Source organism: Mya arenaria, chromosome 4 (genome assembly GCF_026914265.1).
Source record: "Mya arenaria isolate MELC-2E11 chromosome 4, ASM2691426v1".
Lineage (NCBI taxonomy): Eukaryota > Metazoa > Mollusca > Bivalvia > Myida > Myidae > Mya > Mya arenaria.
In genome coordinates, this window is record NC_069125.1 from 2191949 (window position 1) to 2215400 (window position 23452).

At 32.5% G+C, this 23452-nt stretch overlaps 1 protein-coding gene across 1 annotated transcript in view; it reads right to left on the bottom strand.

Moving 5' to 3' along the window:
• Window positions 1-23452, bottom strand: part of LOC128231772 (rabphilin-3A-like) — a 58768-nt gene that overhangs the window by 19918 nt on the left and 15398 nt on the right. The window contains exons 3-9 of the mRNA XM_052944955.1: window positions 21040-21183; window positions 19106-19235; window positions 15316-15402; window positions 10117-10297; window positions 9028-9120; window positions 8510-8842; window positions 159-332 (exon numbers count right to left, since the gene is read on the bottom strand). Of these exons, the coding sequence (XP_052800915.1) occupies window positions 159-332; window positions 8510-8842; window positions 9028-9120; window positions 10117-10297; window positions 15316-15402; window positions 19106-19235; window positions 21040-21183 (1142 nt within the window). The remainder of the gene's footprint in view (window positions 1-158; window positions 333-8509; window positions 8843-9027; window positions 9121-10116; window positions 10298-15315; window positions 15403-19105; window positions 19236-21039; window positions 21184-23452) is intronic.

Here is a 23452-nt window from a genome sequence, read left to right on the forward strand (position 1 = left end):
TCAAAATGTTGCTTCTATCTAATTCAGCCATTAAAACTATTTTTTAAATTCTAGTTTGCTGACAGAAGTACAAGTATACCACAAATCACCTCAAACTTTTCAATTAAAGCCCCAGATAATCTTTTAATATTAACAATTTTTTATTTTGTTATACACACCTCCCTCACTGTCAGGTGACGAGGGGGCGTCATCTTCCTCAATGTCTCCGTGAGCATACTTCGTAAACGCCACATCAATATCCCCATCCTCACCCCGGGGGCTTGGAGCCTTGCCTTGTTGCTTGGGGATGGAGAGGGGGTGGGGCACATTGATGGGATGGTGATGACTGAAGCCTAAGGGATAATAAGTGTATATTTGTTAGAATTTGAAAAGCTCACTTTACTGATGCAATGAATTCCGCTATCATTCATTTTATAATTCAACTGTTCTATTATGCAAATTCATAAACTTCAATTTGAAAAAACTATAACTAAATACTAATATTTGTTTAGCTCTGCTTTAAAGCTGACTTATTGGTCTATTAGCGAATATTATAAACTTTATGATTACAAAATATCTACAACAAATTTACTAGGTTTATTATTATTACATATATAGTTGATGTAACAATGATAAAGTTCATTTTTTAACTAAACATGATATTTTATATTCATTAGAATCTGAAATGGTTTTAATTTACAACTTACTTTTTCACGCACATAAGCGATCCTCAAAGTAAGCCTCGTTAATTTTTATTATTTTACCACAACCAGGATTAGAATAACAAGAAACACCGCAATGCGACGAAACCAGGTATTCAATGATTGACAGAAGAACTTCGTCCTGTGTCTGTTTTTCTATTTTTAGTAACAGTGATCTTGACCCTAGGGACCCCAAACGCAATCCCATGAAAGGTATCCATAAACTCTTTCTTTATACCAAGTTGGGTCAAGATATGTCAACCCTAACTAAAGTTATTCAGTTTTAACCATTTTTCTATTTTTAGTAACAGTGACCTTGACCTTGACTCTAGGGACCCCAAAGGCAATCCATGAAAGGTATCCATAAACTCTTCCTTAATACCAAGTTGGGTCAAGATATGTCAACCCTAACTAAAGTTATTCAGTTTCAACCGTTTTTCTATTTTTAGTAACAGTGACCTTGACCTTGACTCTAGGGACCCTAAACGAAAGGTATCCCTAAACTCTTCCTATAGACTAAGTTTGGTCAAGTTATGTCAACCCTTACTGAAATTATTCAGTTTCATAGGTGAGTTTGACGCTGCCTGGCCGCCCGAACAACGATGTTCGTCATTCTAATAACCAGGTTTCACTATGTGAAAACCTGGTTAAAAACTGTTTATGCTTCGTAAGGCATATAATAAATTTATAATATTCATGATTTCTCAAAGGGTTTTTTTTAACGCAAATTTCAATCGAAAGATATTAACTTAAAATATTGAGAAAATTTACTGCTGTTACAATGTGAAGAACCTAATATCAAATTTAAACTCAGAAAAGCATTCTTCACTGACAGAATACTCATTATCTTTAATGTTTTTTTTAAAACCAATCTCCTTTAAGTCGCCAAGAAATTTCACCACAGTGCCTGATCAGACATAATAATGTGATTTTAAAGCATTCTTAGAAAATAATCAGCTCTAAATCTTTCAAGGAATTTATTCCATACACCATTTTCTCCTTAACAGTTTTTGAAGAAATCTCTAAAATCCTCCGTTCTCATTGAATTATATAATGAAAAAAATGATAAAGTCAACAAATGTTTTATATTTTAATATTGACTAGCCATTTTTGGAACAACAACATTTATATCATTATCACAAACTAAAATTTCAAAGAAAAGAATATTCAAAATGACAAACATATGACAACATGAGAACTTTAGAATTCAAAATAAATATATATAACAGACATTACATTTTTCATTGATGACTATAATTCCCGACGTAATTGACATGACCCTGAATAGAATACTAATCAGAGTTCGAATTTAGACTCGCATACATGCAAAAAGTGAGTGATGTTTAACAATTGCAAGGGACTTTCGCCTTAGCTCAAAAAAAGTCTGCAAGTGAATATAGTTTTTGGACTAGAGCACTTGTGCCATAGTTCGTAGTAGTCACACCATCAAATTGCATCAACAGGGCGAATACAGGGGTTCACTGACGTAATGAATCCCTACACTGTATTTTGATTGGATGTCTGTCAGCGAATTTTAACATGGCCGAGGAGTTCCGAATGCTAAATTGAATAATCAAAGTAGTACCAGGTCTGAGCACTATCAATGTTCTGGTATATATACTCAGATTGGTAGTAGAACACTTGATAGTTAAAACTGTGTTATTTGATATCGTAAACATTGTATTAGTTGCACACATACACACTGTCAACTGATGTGAGTGCACTGGTAATGGACATTGTGTATTTGTTCCACCATGATTGGACTGGACGCATAAGTAACCAGATTATGTGTGAAGTTGGTTTCAATACTGTAAATTTCGGAGATGAAATTAAGGACCGCTTATATACACACACATGTAAATTGATCAATCTGTGATTTAGTAAATGATAGCATAATTGCAGACAAATTTGTTGGATTATTATTCATTTTCTGCTTTGCTCTTAAAAATGCTTGATGAACTCAGGAGTATAACAAATTCATTCGAAACTCCTCGGCTATTTTCCATCGAAAACAACCTCAGATCTATATGGACGGCTTACATGTCAGTTATCTTTACATTTAACTAAACTTCAAGCAGATCGCATAGTTATTTCAATTTAGCAGTTAAACTTAATGACTTGAATCTTGAAAATCTTTATGATTTATGCAATAGTACACTTCACTGGCAATCATTTTAAACTTAGATATACAAAATACAAGTTAAAACAGTATTGTTAATGAATACTTTTACTTGCAATTTTACGAGCTACTTCTGCTGATAAACCAGCATACATCCAAGGTTGTTTTTGATGAAGAGTTCAGAATGTAATAAAACAATGTCAAAATGAATGAATGTCCAGTACAATGATGGTAGTCTACACACAAGGTCCGGGAACAGGCAAAAGGCCAACTTAAGAACCTTTCTTGTTATTGATGCATTCTCAATAAAAACCGGCTGTCGGCCAAAAAGTGGCAATAGGGCCGCTTCAAATTTGGAAAACTAAATTGATTTTCAGTAGAATAAGTAGAAGCTGGTGGGTTACTTTACTATTTGAGACGGTTCAACCAAAACTTATTGAGAACCCTGTTGATGAATGCATTAAAATGAAGCTGAGGCCTATTTATGGTAATGACATTTAATATCATCATAATTATAACATTGTTTTTGTGGGAGTGTTTTGTCATTTTACGAATAAGAACTAAAACCAGTCACAAAAATATGCTTGTGCATAACATAGCTAAATTCTGACACTGCTGTTATACCATCTGACTAGTAAATCTCTCGATTGTTTTAACAGCAAGAAATATTTCAATCAGAGTGATGCAGTGTCATGTAAATTATGATGAAAATCAGATAAATATGAAACTTAAATAAAGCATTCTGTTTTATAAATCTTGTCCAATGTTTGGAAAATCATCCTCTTAAATAAACTTAATCTTCCGCAAATAAATGAACTTTAAAAACAAACATTAAAAATCAACTTCTATAACCGTTAAATCACAACACACCATTTAGAAATTAAACTCAATTTTATCTAAAGGATACTAAATTTAACAATTTTACAAATTTAAAAAAACATTTTTTTTCTCACAATATATAGATTTTACCTCAAAATATATCATCAAAGTAACTATATATACGATTTTCTATAAAACTGTACAAAAACACTTTACAATACAAAATAAAATGTCAGCCAAGTTCTTATTTTCTAATTTCACTAAGTAATTAGATACATATATGTCAATCCATCTAAATGAAACTCTAGCAAATTATGGTTATGAACATGTATAAGTGAGTTTGACATGGTGGAATACTGAATTAATTTTAAAACATAAACTGGCGTGGCTCACAATATTTTACTTGATACTTAAAAAGCCAACAAAATTTCGCACTAAGTATCAGATGGCGACTTGATTTTACTGAACAATTTTTCACGATTGTCTGATTTTTTTCCAAACCTGATCTCATAGTTAAATTTCATGAATTTTTTACAATACACAAGCTTAAAATTCACAGTGTCAGTGTATAACACTATTTATTATTCAAAACAATACTTTCACCCTTCAGCATCTGGGGTGGTATTCAATATGCGACTTAAGTCGATCTTATGGTCATACATCACTGACTTCATTTACTCTGTTGGTCAGATATTTATAACAAGTAATCAGATTAGCTACATCGTTCTTAGATCCAATTAAGACCAATATTGAATACCAGCCTAGAACAGAAATAGCTGACATAAAGCAGATACACCATTGCTCAACCATATGACTTCTAGCCAAATAAGTCAAAATCTTAATTTTTATTAAAATGGATTCATTCACATTTTATACATTCAGACATTGAGAAGATCAATAATTTTCATTTTGTGTGACATTAGAACAAAATGCTTTTTTCAATAAAAAAATAACTTTTAGTTCAAATTTGAGCCTTAGTTCTAAAAATAATTTCAAAAGGTGACAGAAAAATGCTCTACTTTGTCGAAAAGCATAAGCTACTTTTTTTAGGCATGATTGATGAAATGAATTTCTGCTTGTATCTGATTGGTGATTTTTTGTTTAAGTACGTGAAATAACTCAATTTACACTTGTGAGAAATTTCTAAGACAAAGACACCCTCTCTAAATCTTCCTCTATATGACTATCACAATTGCTATTATCAATTAGGCCATAAATCTTTGTTATTTACCTCATAGGTAACTACACTAAATAAGAAAATTCTGGCAAAAAATACAATACTGTTAAAACATTGCACTTCATTTTGCAAAAATATGCAAAAAATATTTTTTGTCATGGCAACCCGGATGATTCCTTTCGAGTTTTTTGTACACTTGCACAATTTCATACCAAAAGTGTCTTATTTTCTACTGTTTTTACAGTTTTAAGTTTCAGTGAAGTATTCTCTTTATTAAAAAAAATGTTAACAAAATTCCAAAAAGTCTCTAAACAAAAAAAGAACAGTTTGAATACCATGCCAAAAGAAACCATAAATTTACAGTACTCAGTGGCAACATATTTGCCTTTCTGTATAATTATAGAGCCATAATTCCACATGGGAGATTCTAATTACTACTTTGTCCTAACAAAGATTTAGTAATATTCAGTACTGCATGTGGCAGGATTATGTAATGCATTTATCGGCATTTTATTCAGCAAGTAGCTAGATTTAATACTACAAATTGCGGCATTTCATACTGCATAAAGCATGCAGGATTGATAAGTACTGCAAATAGCCGGAATGAGTACTTCATATAGACATTGAAGCAGCATCTTAGGTACTGCAAATAGACATTGTAGCAGCATTTTGTCTGCAAACAGCATTTAGTCTGCAAATAGCAGGATTTAATGCTGTCGATAGCGAGACTGAGAATCCCGGTGATAGTTTCCGGACGATGAAGAAGTATGTCGAGGAGGGTTAGTAACTGAACCGTAACCTGGGAAACAAACAGAACAAAAAAGCAAGGGTAAGTATGGTGCATAGATGGCTATATGTCATACTCTACTGCTGATCAAGCCCCCGAGTGTGCCGATATTATCCCCAAAGTAAACGCCTGATATAACCCTTACTAATAAACTGACCCCAAAATAAGTCATAATGAATCATACTTACATTTAAATATCATTGAAAATTATTACATTTCATATAATTTGTAATAAAGACAAAACAAAGGTGATGTATAATAATAAAGAGCTTTTTACAAAGTTATTGCCCTTTGTTATATTTTCTTGTCCCGAGCTATCTATTTTTAATAATGGAAGTTCAGGCACACACAGGGTCAAGAAGGGAAGGTAAAAGGTGAGGAAGGATAAATCGGCAGCAAATTTTTTACACAAGCACTAAAGTCAAAACAGCAGCATGTTTTAATAGGGTTTGTGTAAGACTTAAGTTAAAATGGTGGCAAATTTTCACTAGCGTAAGCGTTACCCCTTTCACAATAGGCAGCAAGTCTTTACATTATTATGTGTTACACAAAGGTCAAAATGGAAGACAGTTTTGACACCTGGTCTAAGATGTTTAAGATTGAGTTAAAATGGAAGCAAGTTTTTACACTAGCAAATGTTTTACATTGAGATAAACAGTAGATTTTACACTAGCATGTGTTTAACATTGAGTTAAAATGACAGTTTTACACTAACACATAATATATGTTCTTTATTGAGTTAAAATGGCAGTTTTACACTAGCATGTGTTTAACATTGAGTTAAAATGGCAGTTTTATATAGCATGTGTTTAACATTGAGTTAAAATGGCAGTTTTATATAGCATGTGTTTAACATTGAGTTAAAATGGCAGTTTTATATAGCATGTGTTTAACATTGAGTTAAAATGGCAGTTTTATATAGCATGTGTTTAACATTGAGTTAAAATGGCGGTTTTATATAGCATGTGTTTAACATTGAGTTAAAATGGCAGTTTTATATAGCATGTGTTTAACATTGAGTTAAAATGGCAGTTTTATATAGCATGTGTTTTACATTGAGTTAAAATGGCAGTTTTTACACTAACATGTGTTTAACATTGAGTTAAAATGGCAGTTTTTACACTAGCATGTGTTTAACATTGAGTTAAAATGGCAGTTTTTACACTAGCATGTGTTTAACATTGAGTTAAAATGGAAGTTTTTACACTAACATGTGTTTAACATTGAGTTAAACTGGCAGTCCTTACACTTTCAATGTTTTATATTGAGTTAAATGGCAGTTTTATTCTTAGACATGTTCTAAGTAGAATTAAAATGGCAGTCCTTACACTTTCAATGTTTTATATTGAGTTAAATGGCAGTCCTTACACTTTCAATGTTTTATATTGAGTTAAATGGCAGTCCTTACACTTTCAATGTTTTATATTGAGTTAAATGGCAGTTTTATTCTTAGACATGTTCTAAGTAGAATTAAAATGGCAGTCCTTACACTTTCAATGTTTTATATTGAGTTAAATGGCAGTTTTATTCTTAGACATGTTCTAAGTAGAATTAAAATGGCAGTCTTTACACTTTCATTGTTTTATATTGAGTTAAATGGCAGTAACTTTTACACTTACATCAGTTTTAAACCGAATCAAAATGAAACGAAAACTTTCACTACTCTGGTAATTTTATTTACACTTTAAAAATAAAGCACATGATTTAAGATTAACAATTAGAATAGTATGTATATTTCACACTATTATTTGAATTGTGATAAAAGTCTAAATGACAGCATGGTTTTCAAACTTATCAAAATGGTTGAGAGGTTTTACACAAATGGTCACATTTTCAGGATAGAGGCTAGCATGATGGCTACATGTCTGCAGGATTACTCTCAAACGGGTATAAACAAGCAGTGAACTGTCGTTAAGTCATTGTAGATCGCAAAAGGACTTGTTAGTTTTTTTCTGAACATTTGTTATATTGAAAGAAAAGATAGTACGGTTAAAAGTTTAGTGCCAGAAAAAGGCAAAGAACTTTAGAATACAACCTACATTTTCAGCCATTGAGATTACAGATAGGCAACCATTAAGTAGTAGAATTAATCATTAAGAATTTAAACTTTCGCGCATGTATAAAGATCCACCTACTGCCAAACATCCGATACACACTACCTGCGTCAGATTTTGTGTTGACAATGGATAAGCCAATGAGGTTGTATTCTAAGTCAGTTAGTTGACATGAAGTAAATTATTAATGATTAAGAAGGACTCATTTGCTACGCTCACTCCGACCATTCTTAATCAATAAGAATTCACTACATGTCATCTAACTATTACATAATATAAATATTAATTAAGTCGCAGGGTTCCAGTAAAATGGCATAAACCATAAAAGATTATAGTTTTCTTCAATGTTTTTACTTGATTTTCTGTTTAAAGGAAATGGAATACCGGTACCTGTCATAGGCTGCGTACAATATTTCTATATTGGTGTTATTATAATTTATAATCTACATGTAACCCTGTCCGATAGTTGAAAAAATACGGTGCTCATTTGATTTCAGAGATTTTTTATTCATCAATCTAATTTATATTTTCTTATACTTGAAAATGAATCGAAAAGAAACGTGACATAATTATGCGAGACATTTTCCAATTTACAAAATATGACCTCTTCTTTTACCTTCCCTGACTTGTGCGCTAAATATCTGATAAAGCTAACCTTTTAAGAAATACCATCACCATAACAAGGCATTTTCATTCTTAAATATTACTGTAGAGATAGGTAGTTAAACAGCATTCAAACCAGAAAATCTATACAAACAACTGTACATGTAACACATACTGTAAGCCCAATTACCAAATATATGACAAATCTCTAGGAAAAAATCAAGCCACTTTTAGAAAGGTTAACATTACTATTATTAAAGAAGGACTAACCTCCTGTAGTTTCCTCAGGCTCGTCATGAAATTCTTCCCGACTGCTTTCTGACGCAATGTGCTGTGATTGTCCATAACGGTCACTAGAACACCGTTCAGTGCCATAACGATCTCCACTTTGTTGTCGGTCAGAATTATAACGGTCATTGCTGTACCGGTCAGCACTATATTGCTTATCTCCACTGTGGGGGTCATTTCCACGCTGTCTGTCAAAGGAATGGCGGTCAGTGGTGTATCGGTCACTACTTACACTGGTCTTGCTCTCCCGTGTTTGACCACCAGAATAAATGTGGCCACTTTGGCTACTGGCCAAACTACCAGCATCACTCTCACCTGTAACATAAAGAATCTTCCTCACAAAACTAATCAATGACAAGAGAGCCTTTAAGTAAACACCCACGCTTGTCTGTTATTTCAATTGAAAAAGGGGCATAACTCAACAATAATTAAAGCCAGAGTTAGTGTTTGTACTGGGTATCTAACAATACCTTGATTTTGTAACGCAATTTTATAATTACCCGAGCCTTTGCGTCCTTTCCGTCGACCAATACTGACGTCATCGTCCGAGCTGCTCTCGGAGTCATGTTCGCTGCTCTCCCCATAGCTTGTACCTGCCCACAGGAATGTTATATAATCAAGATCATTTACAAAATATGTCATTTATGTTAGGTTTATTACTTTCGTAATGTTATGTTTTCTGATCTCATTTTAATTTTACCCAATGTGTAGCTTTAGGGTTTTAGCAAGGATTTAAAAAGGGACAGGGTGCTGCAGAAAAGGGACAGGGTGCTGCAGAAAAGGGACAGGGTGCAGCACACTTCTATACCCTTTAGCTAAATCCCTTAAGCTGCCCAACCCAAATCAATAAAATTGACAATCATACTGATTGTGAGTGGGCAATATTGTAGACTTGAGCAATATATTAACAAAACAATACATACTTCAGGATTCCCTGTGGTTTGACCCAAAAATACTTCAATCAAACCCCAGCTTGAATTCCCCATTGACTTCAACTAGATGTAAAGGACCAATTTATGTATACTGAAGGTAAGTATTCACGCTTGGCTTGAATTTTGCGAGGTTGAGGTATTTTTATTGGTTGCTGGGAGTCAACAAGGCTCGACTGTATATTACAATGAAGTCTTGAGCGTTTACTAACTACATTACAAAACAGTCTGATAAGCCCAGCCTACTGTCATTGCCCCTGTCCCTTCTCCAGCTGTTGAAGGTTTGTACACCTTCTCCATGGGCCCTAGCTGATCCCTGATATTTTGACTTGCCCATAAGCCCAGTTTAAAACATAACAATACAATATGATAAGCCCCGCCTACCTTGACTGCACCGACCCCTACTCCAGTTGTTGTAGTTCTGTACAGCCCAACTTTGAGCCCTTGGTAATCTCCAATATTCCGGCTTGCCCATAACCCCAGTTTAAAATATAACAATACAATATGATAAGCCCCGCCTACCTTGACTGTCCCGACCCCTACTCCAGTTGTTGTAGGTCTGTGCAGCCCAACTTTGAGCCCTTGGTAATCCCCAATATTCCGGCTTGCCCATAATCCAAGTTTAAAATATAACAATACAATATGATAAGCCCCGCCTACCTTGACTGCCCCGACCCCTACTCCAGTTGTTGTAGGTCTGTACAGCTCCAGTTTGAGCCCTAGGTGTTCCCCGGTATTCTGGCTTGCTCTTTACCCCCAGCTTACTGCTTTCAGATTTCTTCTCTGGTATGACATATTTTGGCAGGCCTTTAAAAAACCATGCACCCGATCGCTTCCATACCTGCAAAATTATTGTACCATCATGGTTAGTGATGAAACGATTATGGAGTATAATTGATTAATCGTCGCTGACAATGCTATGTCGGCGACAATCAATAGTGGTTGTCCAAAATCGATGTCACTAATGTTACTTCAGGTAACTACGTATGTTTTGTTTTGTGGTAAAAGTCGAGTTAATGTCATTTTTTCTTTCAGGTAAATTCTCGTTGAATTCATTTTAAGAAGGGTGGTCACTCTCTTACACAAATGCGGTGAATGTAAACACTTGTGCTTAAAAACTCTCCCAAAATTATAAATTGTTTTTAATTGTGCATGTATTGCATAAAACCTTCTACTATGTCTCTATGGTGTAGTAGATCCGGTCTTACCTGCAAAGACCGGGGATCCCGGCGAGATGCATTCTGTTTTTGAAACCTATTTTGGTTTCGTTTGTAATTAACTAGTTTACTTTTTTGTGGAAGTTTTATGAAATTTAGATATTCTCATGATATGTTCAATAATACGGGTTATTGAATGTTCAGCTGAGATACAAATATTGAATATGTTTTTACATTGATAAAATACTGAGATAACTGTTTGTTATTTTGCAATTGATGTGCAATTATTAAGTATGTGCTGTGTTGTTATGTTTTTTTCATTTAGTTATTAAAGACAGGAAAAGATTAATGAAATTTTGTGTTGTTATGTTTTTTTCGTTTAGTTATCAAAGAGAGGAAAAGATTAATGAAATTTACTTACTGTTGCCAAAGGCATTACTATAGCATCACACGTACTGATTCTAAGTCAAACCATCTAAATGATCATGATGATACTATGTATAAAGAATGTATTCCTTACAGATATTATGAACTTTCGATTATTGTCCGATAGTAAATCGAAATGCTTGTTTTGATTCGATTCGATTATCGATAGCAAATGGAGTCCAATTTTCAAACAACAATCATGGTAATCAAACATATTGATAGGTCAAACATTTTTAAACTTAATAAGAGAGCATGGGACTCCTTCGATAAAATTGTCTTTAGCAGATGGAGCCTCGATGAAGACCTGGGGGGGGGATACAACGTTCATTTTCAGCAAATGAAATTGCAGACAGGCAATCATTAAGAATTTGGCTTAAGCTTTAAGAATTTCAACTTCTGCGAATGTTTCAAGGTCCGCCTACTGACACTCATCTGATACACAATCCCAGCATCAGATTTTTTGTTGTCTATGCATCATCCAATAAGGTTGTATTCTAAGTCAGTTAGCTGACCTGAAGTAATTTCTTAATGATTTAGAAGAGCTTATTTGCTACACTCACTTTGCCCTATCTTAATCATTAAGAATTTACTTCATGTCATCTAACTCTAACACAAAAAAAATGTCAATGCTGTGAGATCATGCAATTACTGCTCTCACAGAATCCAGGCACCAAATTTAATACAAGGCATTCTCTACAAACCAGTGGGGATTAATTTCCCTGTTTTAATTCAACTTCAAGTCATGCTTAGAGAGCTGACAAGATTTGCACACAAGTCCAATAATAAGAACCATTAATTACAAAATCTTGGACAATAAAAGCATAACCATGCATGAATCAAACGATTAAGTCCAGGGAAAATAAAAAACATGGAGAAAAAAAATGCATAGAAATAATTTTGGTGGTTTTGTGTTTTATCAAGCAGTACATTTAATATCCAAGAAGTATAGGACAATCACATGGTCTAAAATGTAAATTTTGGGGTAAAACGTTTGAAAATTAAATGGGAATTTATGGAATTTGTCAATAATTCTGTAAATTTAAAAATAAACTTACCAGAATTACTGTATTTCATTGATATTATACAGAAACTACGTAATTTTGTGAGATGAGATTTTTTTGGTAAAATGTTTGAAAAATTAATTAAAAAATAACAATCCAGAAATTTTCTAATACCTTTCTCAAATTTTGCAATAAAATTACAAGAATTACTGTTTTTTAATATATATTATATAAGAGTATTAAAAGTCTTGCATGGAAAACAGCAGTGATCAATACAATAAAACATGGATGATTTCTTCCCTCTACAACACTAAATCACCACTTATAAACCTCAAGATGCCATACAAACAGACGAAACAGATATTTATACCTATTACAGCCCATAAAGAGAAAATTAGCAGAACGGACCGAAGCTTATACAGAAAATATGACAGATAAATGACATCATTTATTCTGATATTGAGAAAAAGAGTGTTACTAAAACAGCTGAAAAATGTGTTTTATTGGTGTGTGGGAGAAATGAGAAAGAATCAAGTATGGCAATGTCAGAATCAATAATCATAATGTGAGAAGAAAGCCATAACCAGATGCTAATAATTGTCTGTTTCTCTCAATCAAACAAATGGCATATACCTAAATAAATAGTTGAATCATAGATTTCAGTGATTTGAAGGGACTAGACACCAGATGATACCATTTGCAAGAAAAAAAACCATAAATTGCTATCCTTGTGTACAAAGACTTGAATCTTACTGACTGATGTAGCACATGACTGTAAAACATACATCTTTCGCAGTCTATGAGTATTTTTCCAATTCAACATTATATTCTTATATACCATTTATATATTAAAGGGACTGGACACAAGATGATACAGATGAAAAAAAGATAATTGTCAGAAACTTACATAAAATTGATATCATTGTGTAAAAACACATTGAAACTTACCAACTGATGTATCACATGGCTTACGACATGTATTTTTCTCATATTTTGCGTAATATTTCAATTCGAAATTTACTGGGTTTGTCTACCACATAAATCCCAATAAATTTAAAAATAGCATCAGTAAATGCATCCTGTACTAATCACATGACCCACATGGCTAACTATACACACTATAAACTGAGAAACCATAATTTGTTATTTTTAAACTGGTTAACATAGCTGAGACAGTAACAAAATATTCTTTTAAACTTAAAATGACGTTTTATTGGCCTCAGAGTTAGCTCATATAATAATTCTTAATTAATTCTAGGTTTTTTTTGAGGAAATACTGTATTTGCCTTTTTGAGATCATCCTGTGTCTACGTAGTCCCTTAAATACCTTGAATATTACTTTAAATTATTATTATATTTAAATTTTGTTTCAACCCATAACTTTTACATGGATTTCAAAGGAAATTATTATTGCAAGGCAAACAATTTCTTGCAAAATAGATGACACAAACAATTTCTTTCAGTTGCTATCAAGCGTCAGCCTAAACATGTTATTTCAATGCTCGGTATGACAATGATGTACTTGTAACCATTTGATATTTAGCAAAATAAACATCAGAGATGCTTTTCAATTTAAAATGAAACAATATGTTGGGATAACAATCTTTTAATCTGACAGGGTTTCCAACAGAGAAATACCAAACCACATGATTCTGAATCACCCAATCCTCCAATACTGTAAACTGCTTAAATATTGCGAGGATTTTTCACAATCTGTCACCTAGCAAAATAACAAATTAACTGTTGCTTCCGGGTGATTTAATAAAGGGCCCGGTCAAGGAGTTACACATTTTAAAGCTTGAAAACTGAGTCAAAACTAACAGAACACAAAAAAGGTTCATGCAAAAATTACAGGGTATACAGTAACAATTTACATAGAACATCAATACAGTGCTGCAACTATCTTGTCTGACAATGGTTTCTAATGGGTATTTAAATAAACTTGAAAATTTCCATAAAATGAATGTAGTTTAAAGTGATACTTGTATTCAAAATCAATACATATAAATGTATAACAAACATAATTTTTGAGTGATAAACCTTTAACTTCTTAACAAATAATGCATATATGGAAAATAATAATTACTGATAACAAGATTGTTACCATGTATTTCATAGCTGAAAACGCACAAATATTAAATGACTGGTGGGTCCTAAAAGATTTACACATTTCTTTCAAATTAAACATGGTATCCTTCTTAAGAATCATTGTTTTCGATATTTATTCATCCTTTTGGCAAGTTAAAAAACTAAATAAATTAAGGCCAAAAAATGATTTGGTAAAGGTTACACCCTTTTCAAGAACCGAGGTAGAGTAGCTGGGCTATTTAAATAAAAAGAACATTGTTGTCATCTTTTAAAAATGGTGTTCAAGTAATCTTCTGTATAAAACTTAAAAGGTTTTAAACTACATATAAAAACACAAGCTTGAATTATTTATTTTTATAACAACTGACTGTAAAAATTGGGTCGTATTTTGTAGGTAGGGTCAGGAACTGGAGCCAAGTGTTATTGTATTTAAGGCCTAATTGTGGTACATCTTATTTGGGAGTTAGTGTGCATCTTTAAAGCTTCCTCTTGCTAATGGAAGCCAGGATTAATAAGAGGAAGTCTGGGGCATTAGCATACTTCCAGGCAATTTGAATTTTACCTAATCCAATGATGATCAATTATGTTTTCCAGAACTAAAGACCTTACTGAGAGACACCAACAAAGGCAATCAATGGATGCCAATATACATGTTTTTTCCTTTGTAAATCAAGGGCATTATGGAATTAATATTTTAGCCAGAGTAATGGTACTTTTTCAACAGAAGGTCAAATAAAATGGTTTATTTAGGGTTTACATCCTTTTTCCAAAAACAGGTAGGGTAGGTGGGCTTTTTTTCTTCTTTTTATTTGGCTTTATGTAAGAATTGATTTGTCATCATTGGAGAATTGTGGTAAAATACTGATGTCTGTATAAAGCTTTAAAATAAGCACAAAAGAGTAATTGTAAAACAATAAAACTATAATTATCGGTAACATGATTGGAACCAATAATCGATAGTCAAACTGTAGCTGATTTCCAACAGAAACATTAACAAAAAAATATTGAAATGTTTCACAGTTCACTCTATTTGCATTTAATGAAAAATGTATAATCATATTAATTCTAATTTACCCTTCTTAACTATTAGAGATTTGAAAATAATGGTGCAGATCATTTTCCATTTACCAAAGTAAAAGTAATACTTTCAAAGCCATTGAAGGTAAAACTAAATACATGTCCATTACCTCTCGATTTTCACTGCAGATTTTACATAACCAGAGTGGCTGTCGATTGCAATTTAGCGTGTCCACCCCGCACTTTGTACAGACCGCCTGAAAATATAGAAACCAATGAGTGCTTGACGATGGAATCCTGCTAAGTGCCTGACCATTCAAAGCCATTGACAAGATGAGTTCATTAGTTTGTCCTCTTTCATGGCATTTTTAGTTGTGACAATAACAATAGGCATTCAATAGTCCAAATAAATCTACTTTTTTAGTGTCCAAAATTATATTTTGTCCAATGGGATGACAGTGTTTTATAGTAGATTTAAAAAGAGGCTGGGCCAGTAGACAAACTATACTTTTAAACACTTATCAATTAATATTTGTTAAAACTGCACTTTCACAGATTGTTCGTCTTAGAATCAGCTGTTTTTGGCAGCAATGCCTTCAATTTCATCCTATAAGACAATTCACAACAAAACAGATCTCAATTATAATTATTTTTTCTTAAATCACCTAAAACCTTAAGCCATAAAACATCTATTTTGAACGTAAATATGAAATATTGCTATCTGATCTTTTGTCAGCAGTCGTTATATCACTGGTGTCCAGACAATTATGCAAAATGACTCATTCAAAGACAAAAACAATGAAAAGTTGTCAAAATGGTCAATCTGTGAGAGTTCAGCTTTCACAAAGCGGCTACCCTGCTTACTAACACGTTACCATAACAACACACACTAAGATATACATAAAGCTCAGGTTATGTGAACATGAAATTTAATATTAAAACACATGCAAATGAGAATATCATAAAAGTCTTAAAATACTGGCACAATTTTCAGAAACACGAAACATCACCATAACAGCGTTCGATGGAACATTGAAGCCCGATTCCCACGAGGATGGGTTAATTTGTCAAATTAGGAAATGTAACATGTCCTGAAATATTGATATGTGGCGTGGTGTTTCTTGACAGACAATACACTAAATGGAAGGATGGTGTTAATCATTTGAAGAGAACATAAAGGTCACATGGAAACACAATCTGCAATGTTTGAGAAATTGATAAGTCTACAAGCTATATAATGACTGTGACTTAATGTCAAACAAAAAAATTGGTTGTCAAATAAATTTCTTGAAAAAATCATTTTTATAACCAAAATGTGAAGGAAAGATACCAAGGTGCCCTGTGCAAAAAAATGCCCAATATCTTAGTAAACAACTAAATAAGAGAAAACAAAAGCAACATTATGAATAAAATCTCAACACCTAAAATAGATGATGGCAATTTTTAACAATTAGAAAACTTATTACTTCAAAAAAAAAAACTGCTCTTAGAAGTATATATACAGAAGTATGTTAAGTGACTTGTTTAAATTTATTTAAATGAAATATCCACAAAATACTATTTTATAGGATATATTCTTTTAAAGTTTGTATTTTATAGGATATATTCTTTTAAAGTTTGTATTTTATAGGATATATTCTTTTAAAGTTTGTATTTTATAGGATATATTCTTTTAAAGTTTGTATTTTATAGGATATATTCTTTTAAAGTTTGCAGGGTTTTTTTTCCATAATATACGTTAATCGTATGGCAACAGTTAAATCAATATAAATTTGTTCACATTGATGTTTTTGTAAAATGCTTTGTATTGCATGATATTGATATATGTCATTTATAATTGTATGAATCCACATTTGGGATAAAAAACAACGGAGAATTATAATAAATAACCATAAGGCATTCAGACTCGATACACTCAATAATGCAAATCTTTATTTTATTGTAACTCTTGTTCTAGCCCAGTATTTATACTTCATTGAATTATATTTCTAGTTAAAACGTCTTCATGTTCTGACAATTCCTATTTATTATTCAATATTTTTTCAGGATTTTGCTTCCCTTTATAGCAACATTCTAGTCTCCCTAAGGGGAAATATCACCTTTCGTTGAGAAAAAAATACTAATTAGATCACACCAAATTACATAACATTCACTGACATCAGAAACATTATATGAAAAGTCCCTTGTCACTAAAGAAATTAATTTCTCTTAGAAATAAGTATATTGACATGAAACATAAAATATTGTTTTAATAATTATGCCTAGAGAAATTTCTCAAAACATTGATTAAAGCGCTTTAAAAGCAAATAACTTCTTTCACCAGGGTGTGTATACCATGTGACAAATTATGTCATAAATACTATGTCGAAAGGCTTCAAATGAAGACTTAAAACAAAGATAATTCTTCTTTTTCTTCAACATATTAAATGAAACAAAGGGCAGTCTATGCCCCTTAAAGAGCCTCACTTTCATTTTATAACTGGAGTTTGTTAAGGTGATCATTTTCCTTAAACACTTTGTCAAACCTTTTTTCAAAATAATGTTTTGACAGTGCTCCATAAGGTGGTGGTTTGTGAAAAGGTATGTTTTAGGAAACTAAACTTTCAATTAAACTCTGGTCAAAGATGTTAAGCGGGGCTCTGTTAGTGAAGTTGACTGCGCTATAATGTTTCATTTAAAATGGTGAAGACATAATAGGTAATATCCTCTCTTTGTGTGTACAGGTAAGAGTGCAAACGATCGTCTTTTTGGTTAACTTCTACCTTTGTATAACTGAAGCATTTCTTGCTTCTATACATGTGAAATATTTTATATTTTGCTTGTATTTTAATAATGCAATCCTTGGCCAAAATTTCAACTTGCCCGAATTTTGTACAATGATGCAATGCTGAAATTTTGGCCTTGAATTGCATCATTAAAATATTGCCAAGAGACCAAAACAAGATGCATGGATCTATATAACATAGTCTTAAAATTTCTTATTTACTTTGTGCACATGAGAACTTTTTGTAAATTGGATTTTCTTCAGCCGCCAGACCAATCTGGGTTCCACATAAGGCCTATATTAACGAAAACAGACATACAGAAGAATGACGATAATTAGATGATTTCCGAACATCACGCTGGGCTAGATACATTTTATGTTACTGAAAATGACATAACTCCTTCCATTTTCTGCTACAACATTCATGTTTACATTTTTACATTTCAATATATTAGACCACTCATATAGCACTGCTTTAGCTCAGAAAGCCCCCCCCCCCGCCCGATACGCAACAGGTAACAATACATGTCGCCATGGTTACCATTGGGTCAAGGTCATTTAGTACATGTACTCCACTGAACATCTGTTTGTTTGACAACATTGTCTATTCATGAGGGGAGTCATCACTATGCCACCATCAGTCAAAAATTGCCACAACAAAATTACAAATTGTCAAAGCATTTCTATTTAAACGGTCTAGACACCAGATGATACAATTTCAAGGAAAACAAAAAAGTGTCAAAATCTATCATTAAATTAACATCCTTGTGTACAACGCACTAAAACTTACTTACTGATGTATCACATCGCTCAATCTGAGACATGCATTTTTCACAGTTATTGCGCATTTTCCAATTCAAAATTTACAGGAGTTGTCTACCATGGAAATCCCAGTTAGTTTAAAAATAGGGTTGATATATCTATCTGTACTCATAATCAAATATGATTTAAACTGGAAACCATTATGTGTCATTTTTAAACTGGGAAACACAAATGGGACAGCTCTGTTACGTTTTATTATCCTAACCATGTAAAACGATTATAATCAGCCTCCTACTAGCTCGCCTTGACAATTCTAGGAATGTTTTGAGGAAATACTTCATTTGCCTATTTTGGGACCATTTGGTGTATAGCACCTTTATGATCATCTTTAACCTGCCAAATGTAACATAAAATAATTAATACCACCCTTTTACCTTTCGACAGTCGTCACAGTAAGTGGGTGATGCTCCCAGGAGTCCGAATTCGTCACCACATAAAACACACTGTGTCGTTCCATTTCCCATTGCGTTTTTCTTCATGTTGTCCAGCTTTTCTACTAGTCGACTGAAAACAAATGAATATGTATTATATAAAAATGTCCAATGAACAACATTTATTCATTCCAAAATACCATAGATTTGTAATTTTGTCTAATATTAGCATAATATATCATTTTGTTTCAATGTGCGCAATTTATCCTTTAATTTGTTTCAGTTCTTTTCAATATGTACTAAAACACTTTAAATATATATATATATATATATATATATTTATATATATATATATATATATATATATATATATATATATATATATATATATATATAAACGCCTGCGTCTTATCTATGGATTTATACTTTTTTCATCTTTTTTTTCTGTACATACAGTTTGTTAAATGGCAATGAAAGGTGTAACCGCAAGGTCTAAAGAAATACATACATACATTACACACATACATACTTGTTATTAATAACTTACCAATAGAGTGAATGAAGTCAATGATGTATGACCATAAGATCATACCACCCCAGTTCATGTCATCGTTTTATTTTATTTATAGTTTAAAGAAACTTTTAATAAACCAGAATTTTAACCAAAAAAATAAGAAACTGACATAATTTTATCAATTGAATAATCAAAACAAAAATATATTTCAATCAATCGTTGCATATAAATTTTCCAACCTAACGAACTTCATTTAAGGATACAAATAAAACACTCAATTTCCCAGTGCATCTCATCAATTTTTCATGATAAACTGTTTTTTCCAGGTCTACAAGGAATTTATTGACCTTAGCTCCTAATGACACTGTAAATCATTTTGTCAGAAACCCTGAAGCTACATTTGGAAATCAGTGGAGGAATAAATCAGCCATCAAAGGTCGTTAATGTTAATATCTTGATTTTTACCGTCACTCTGTGAATTGTCTCCTTTATTTTCTTTGTTTGATCTCATTTAACATATTGTAAGGTATCAAAATGTCATGTTATATATTAGGGTGATACTGGTATCTATAAGCAATATAACAAACATAAATTTTGAGTGATAAACTTTTAACTTATCTTACTTAATAATGCTTTCATGGAAACATCAATTATTGATAACAAGATTGTAGCCAAGTATTTAATAGCTGAAAACGCACAAAATTTAATATTAAATAACTGGTGAATCTTAAAACATCTACGGAGATCAACAACATCTCCATAAAAACGTTCAGGTGATATCGTAAATGTCCTTGACCCTATCTTACATACTAATGAGATAGCGATATAATCAAAACGGATGCAAAAAGATTAGGAATAATTTCAAGTTTAGCATTTAAACATGTTGCTTTACTGACAAACTGCAAGACAGCAAGAAGTGAACATGATGTCTAATGACTTTTTAGGACATGTTCAAATGCGATTCACTTGGACTCAAATGAATATTCATGAAAGTCAAAGTAATATTTCCAAATAGCAACACAGAGTGCCATGTATAATCCATATCTTTCTTTTTGTGTTGTACTTATTGTGTGTGTTAGTGTTTCGCTTTGTGATTTCCGAATGGAATACATAATGCAAATCAGCATATTCCAAACACGATCAGATCATGGCAGGCAATATGAAAGTAGGTGGACATACCGTGTTTTCTGCACATTTCTTTGAAATTAAACACGAAATTCTTCATCAGAACCATTGTTTTTATTATCTATCCATCCTTTTCAGTAAATAAAAACAATTGTGGTACTGCATATTTTTGAGAAAGAGTGTATCTTTAAATAAATTTTGAATGTAGACGCTGTATCCCTAACAATGACCATCTTTGACTGGATAGAAACATATCAGCTGTCTTCATGATTAAGCAAAATTATAAACTAAAACAAACCCAATTCTCTCCTGTTCGACTGACTCGAGATAATCTGCCTTCTGTATCACATTCATTATCTGTTCCTGTTCCTCTGCACTCAGGTGTTGGGCTTTTTGGAATGAGCTGAACTTGTTCGTGTGCACAGACCATCCTGCACCCAGTCTGCAAAGAGAGAAAAATATGAAACCAGTCTGCAAAGAGATGGTAATAATTACTTACAAAATCTGTGAAGAGATGAAAACTCATTTATAACTGCAGTCTTCAATAAAATGAAATAATTATTATATAAAACCAGTCTGCAAAGAGATGGTAATAAGTAACAAGACTGTGAAGAGATGAAAATACAAGTCTTAATGCAGTCTGCAATAAAAGAAAATATAAAACCAGTCTGTAAAGAGATAGTAATAAGTAACAAGACAGCTAAGTCAAGAAAATACATGTCTCAAAGCAGTCTGCAAAAAAAGAAAAATATGAAACCAGTCTGCAAAGGGATGGATATAAGTAACAAGTATGCGAAGAGATGAAATACATGTCCAAGATTAATCCAGTCTACAAAACAAAGAAAAATATGAAACTCCTCTGCAAAGAGATGAAAATGATTAATCAGTCTGCAAGGACAGATGGGAAATCAAAGGAGGTTACAGACCACTAAATTTATCGCTTTATATTCTTTAGTGAATTGACAGCTTTGCACTAGGACAAAATACTGATTTCTTTATATGGAACCAGTCTGGAAAGTAAGGCATGACTATAAACAATGATGTAAGGGAGATGCGGTTTTTGGAAATAGCCTTGATGGCATGTATAACTGCTAAACAAACATCAGTTGCAAAACAACTAAATAAAGAAGTATCTTTGTGTTAAGAGAAGAAAACAATAAACATAATATATGTATGACAAAACATTTTTCTAAGCTTTGTATCCTTCAACAATCCCTGTCCCCCTACTGCAGCGACAACAACAAAGAAAAATGAACTAAACTATATCTGTGAAAATCAGCCAAGTAACACTACAAATGTCTTAAAATGAAATCATTTCTTTGAAATGAATAACGCTGTCTCGCAGTTGCTTGGCTGAATGTTGATCCTTTGTCTGTTTTTATTTAAATCAGGAATTAATAAACAAACAAGACCTGTCACAGTGATGAATGCCCAAGAAACACCATTCTGGTGAGTTCAATATATTCTGCAAACTTTCAGAAACAATATAATCAATTATATGACGGGAGGGGTTGGGGGTTGGGGAGGGGGCAATGATGGTTGCTGTCAAGAGTTGAGGGGTATTGCAATAAGAGGTAGGAACATGGCTCTTAGTTAATTGCACCCAACACATCTTCTTTAAGAAGTGAACACATGTATATAGGTATATAGTAATGGTAAAATATCTCTGTACACGACCCGTTACCACAAGGTGGAATTAAAACATCTAAACAATTTATGATTAAACAACCTACATTTTCAGCCAATGAAATCGCAGAAAGGCAATCATTAAGTATAAAGTAATGGTAAAATATCTCTGTACATGACCCCTTACCTCATGGTGAAATTAAAACATGTAAACAATTTATAAATACAACCTTAATTTTCAGCCAATGAAAAGGCAGAAAGGCAATCATTAAGTACTAGGGGCTCATCATTAAGATCTTTCACTGGGGATTAAATTCCAGTCCAGCTTCTGCCACTTATTCGATACAAGTTCCCTGCGTAAGACTTTGTGTTGACAATGTGTTAGCCGATGAGGTAGTGTTCTAAGACAGTTAGATGACCTGAAGTAATATTTTAATGATAAAGAAGGGCATATTCACTACGCTCACTCTTCCCATTCTTAATCATTAAATTGTTACTTCATATCATCTAACTATTACATAACTCCCTTTTCATATTGAAACCAGAGTTAAATTGATAAATTAAACCAATCATTTCTGTGCCGTAACAATAAAAAACAAACATACAGTTTATATCTAGCTTATAAAATTGCCCAATCTAGACATATAAATTGTCTTCCCGGCAGAGTTAACTGCATTTGCTAATTGTAAATTCCCCCCAGTTCACGCAGGGCACAATTTATTGATCACAAAAGGGGGGAACCCATTTTAAATCACATATTACATTTCTTACAGAGCTTTAATTACATTTTTCCTGGAATTGCTTTTTGTTTATGATAGTTTGCAAAAGACAGCGAAATCAGAATATTGATTTTGAGCCAGTTTTTTCAATAACAAATGTTTAATGTTGATCAAATTATAAAAATATAATGATAAGCACATTTACGTGAAGCAAGAAACTATTAACTAAAAACATAATCACTGTATGTTATAATGATGAAATACTTATATAGTTTTGATTTACATTTTTTTTCATTTTTCGCACGTTTCTGATTTGCCTTAAAAAAAATTAATTAATCAAGAGTGGAATACATTTTATTTTGAAAC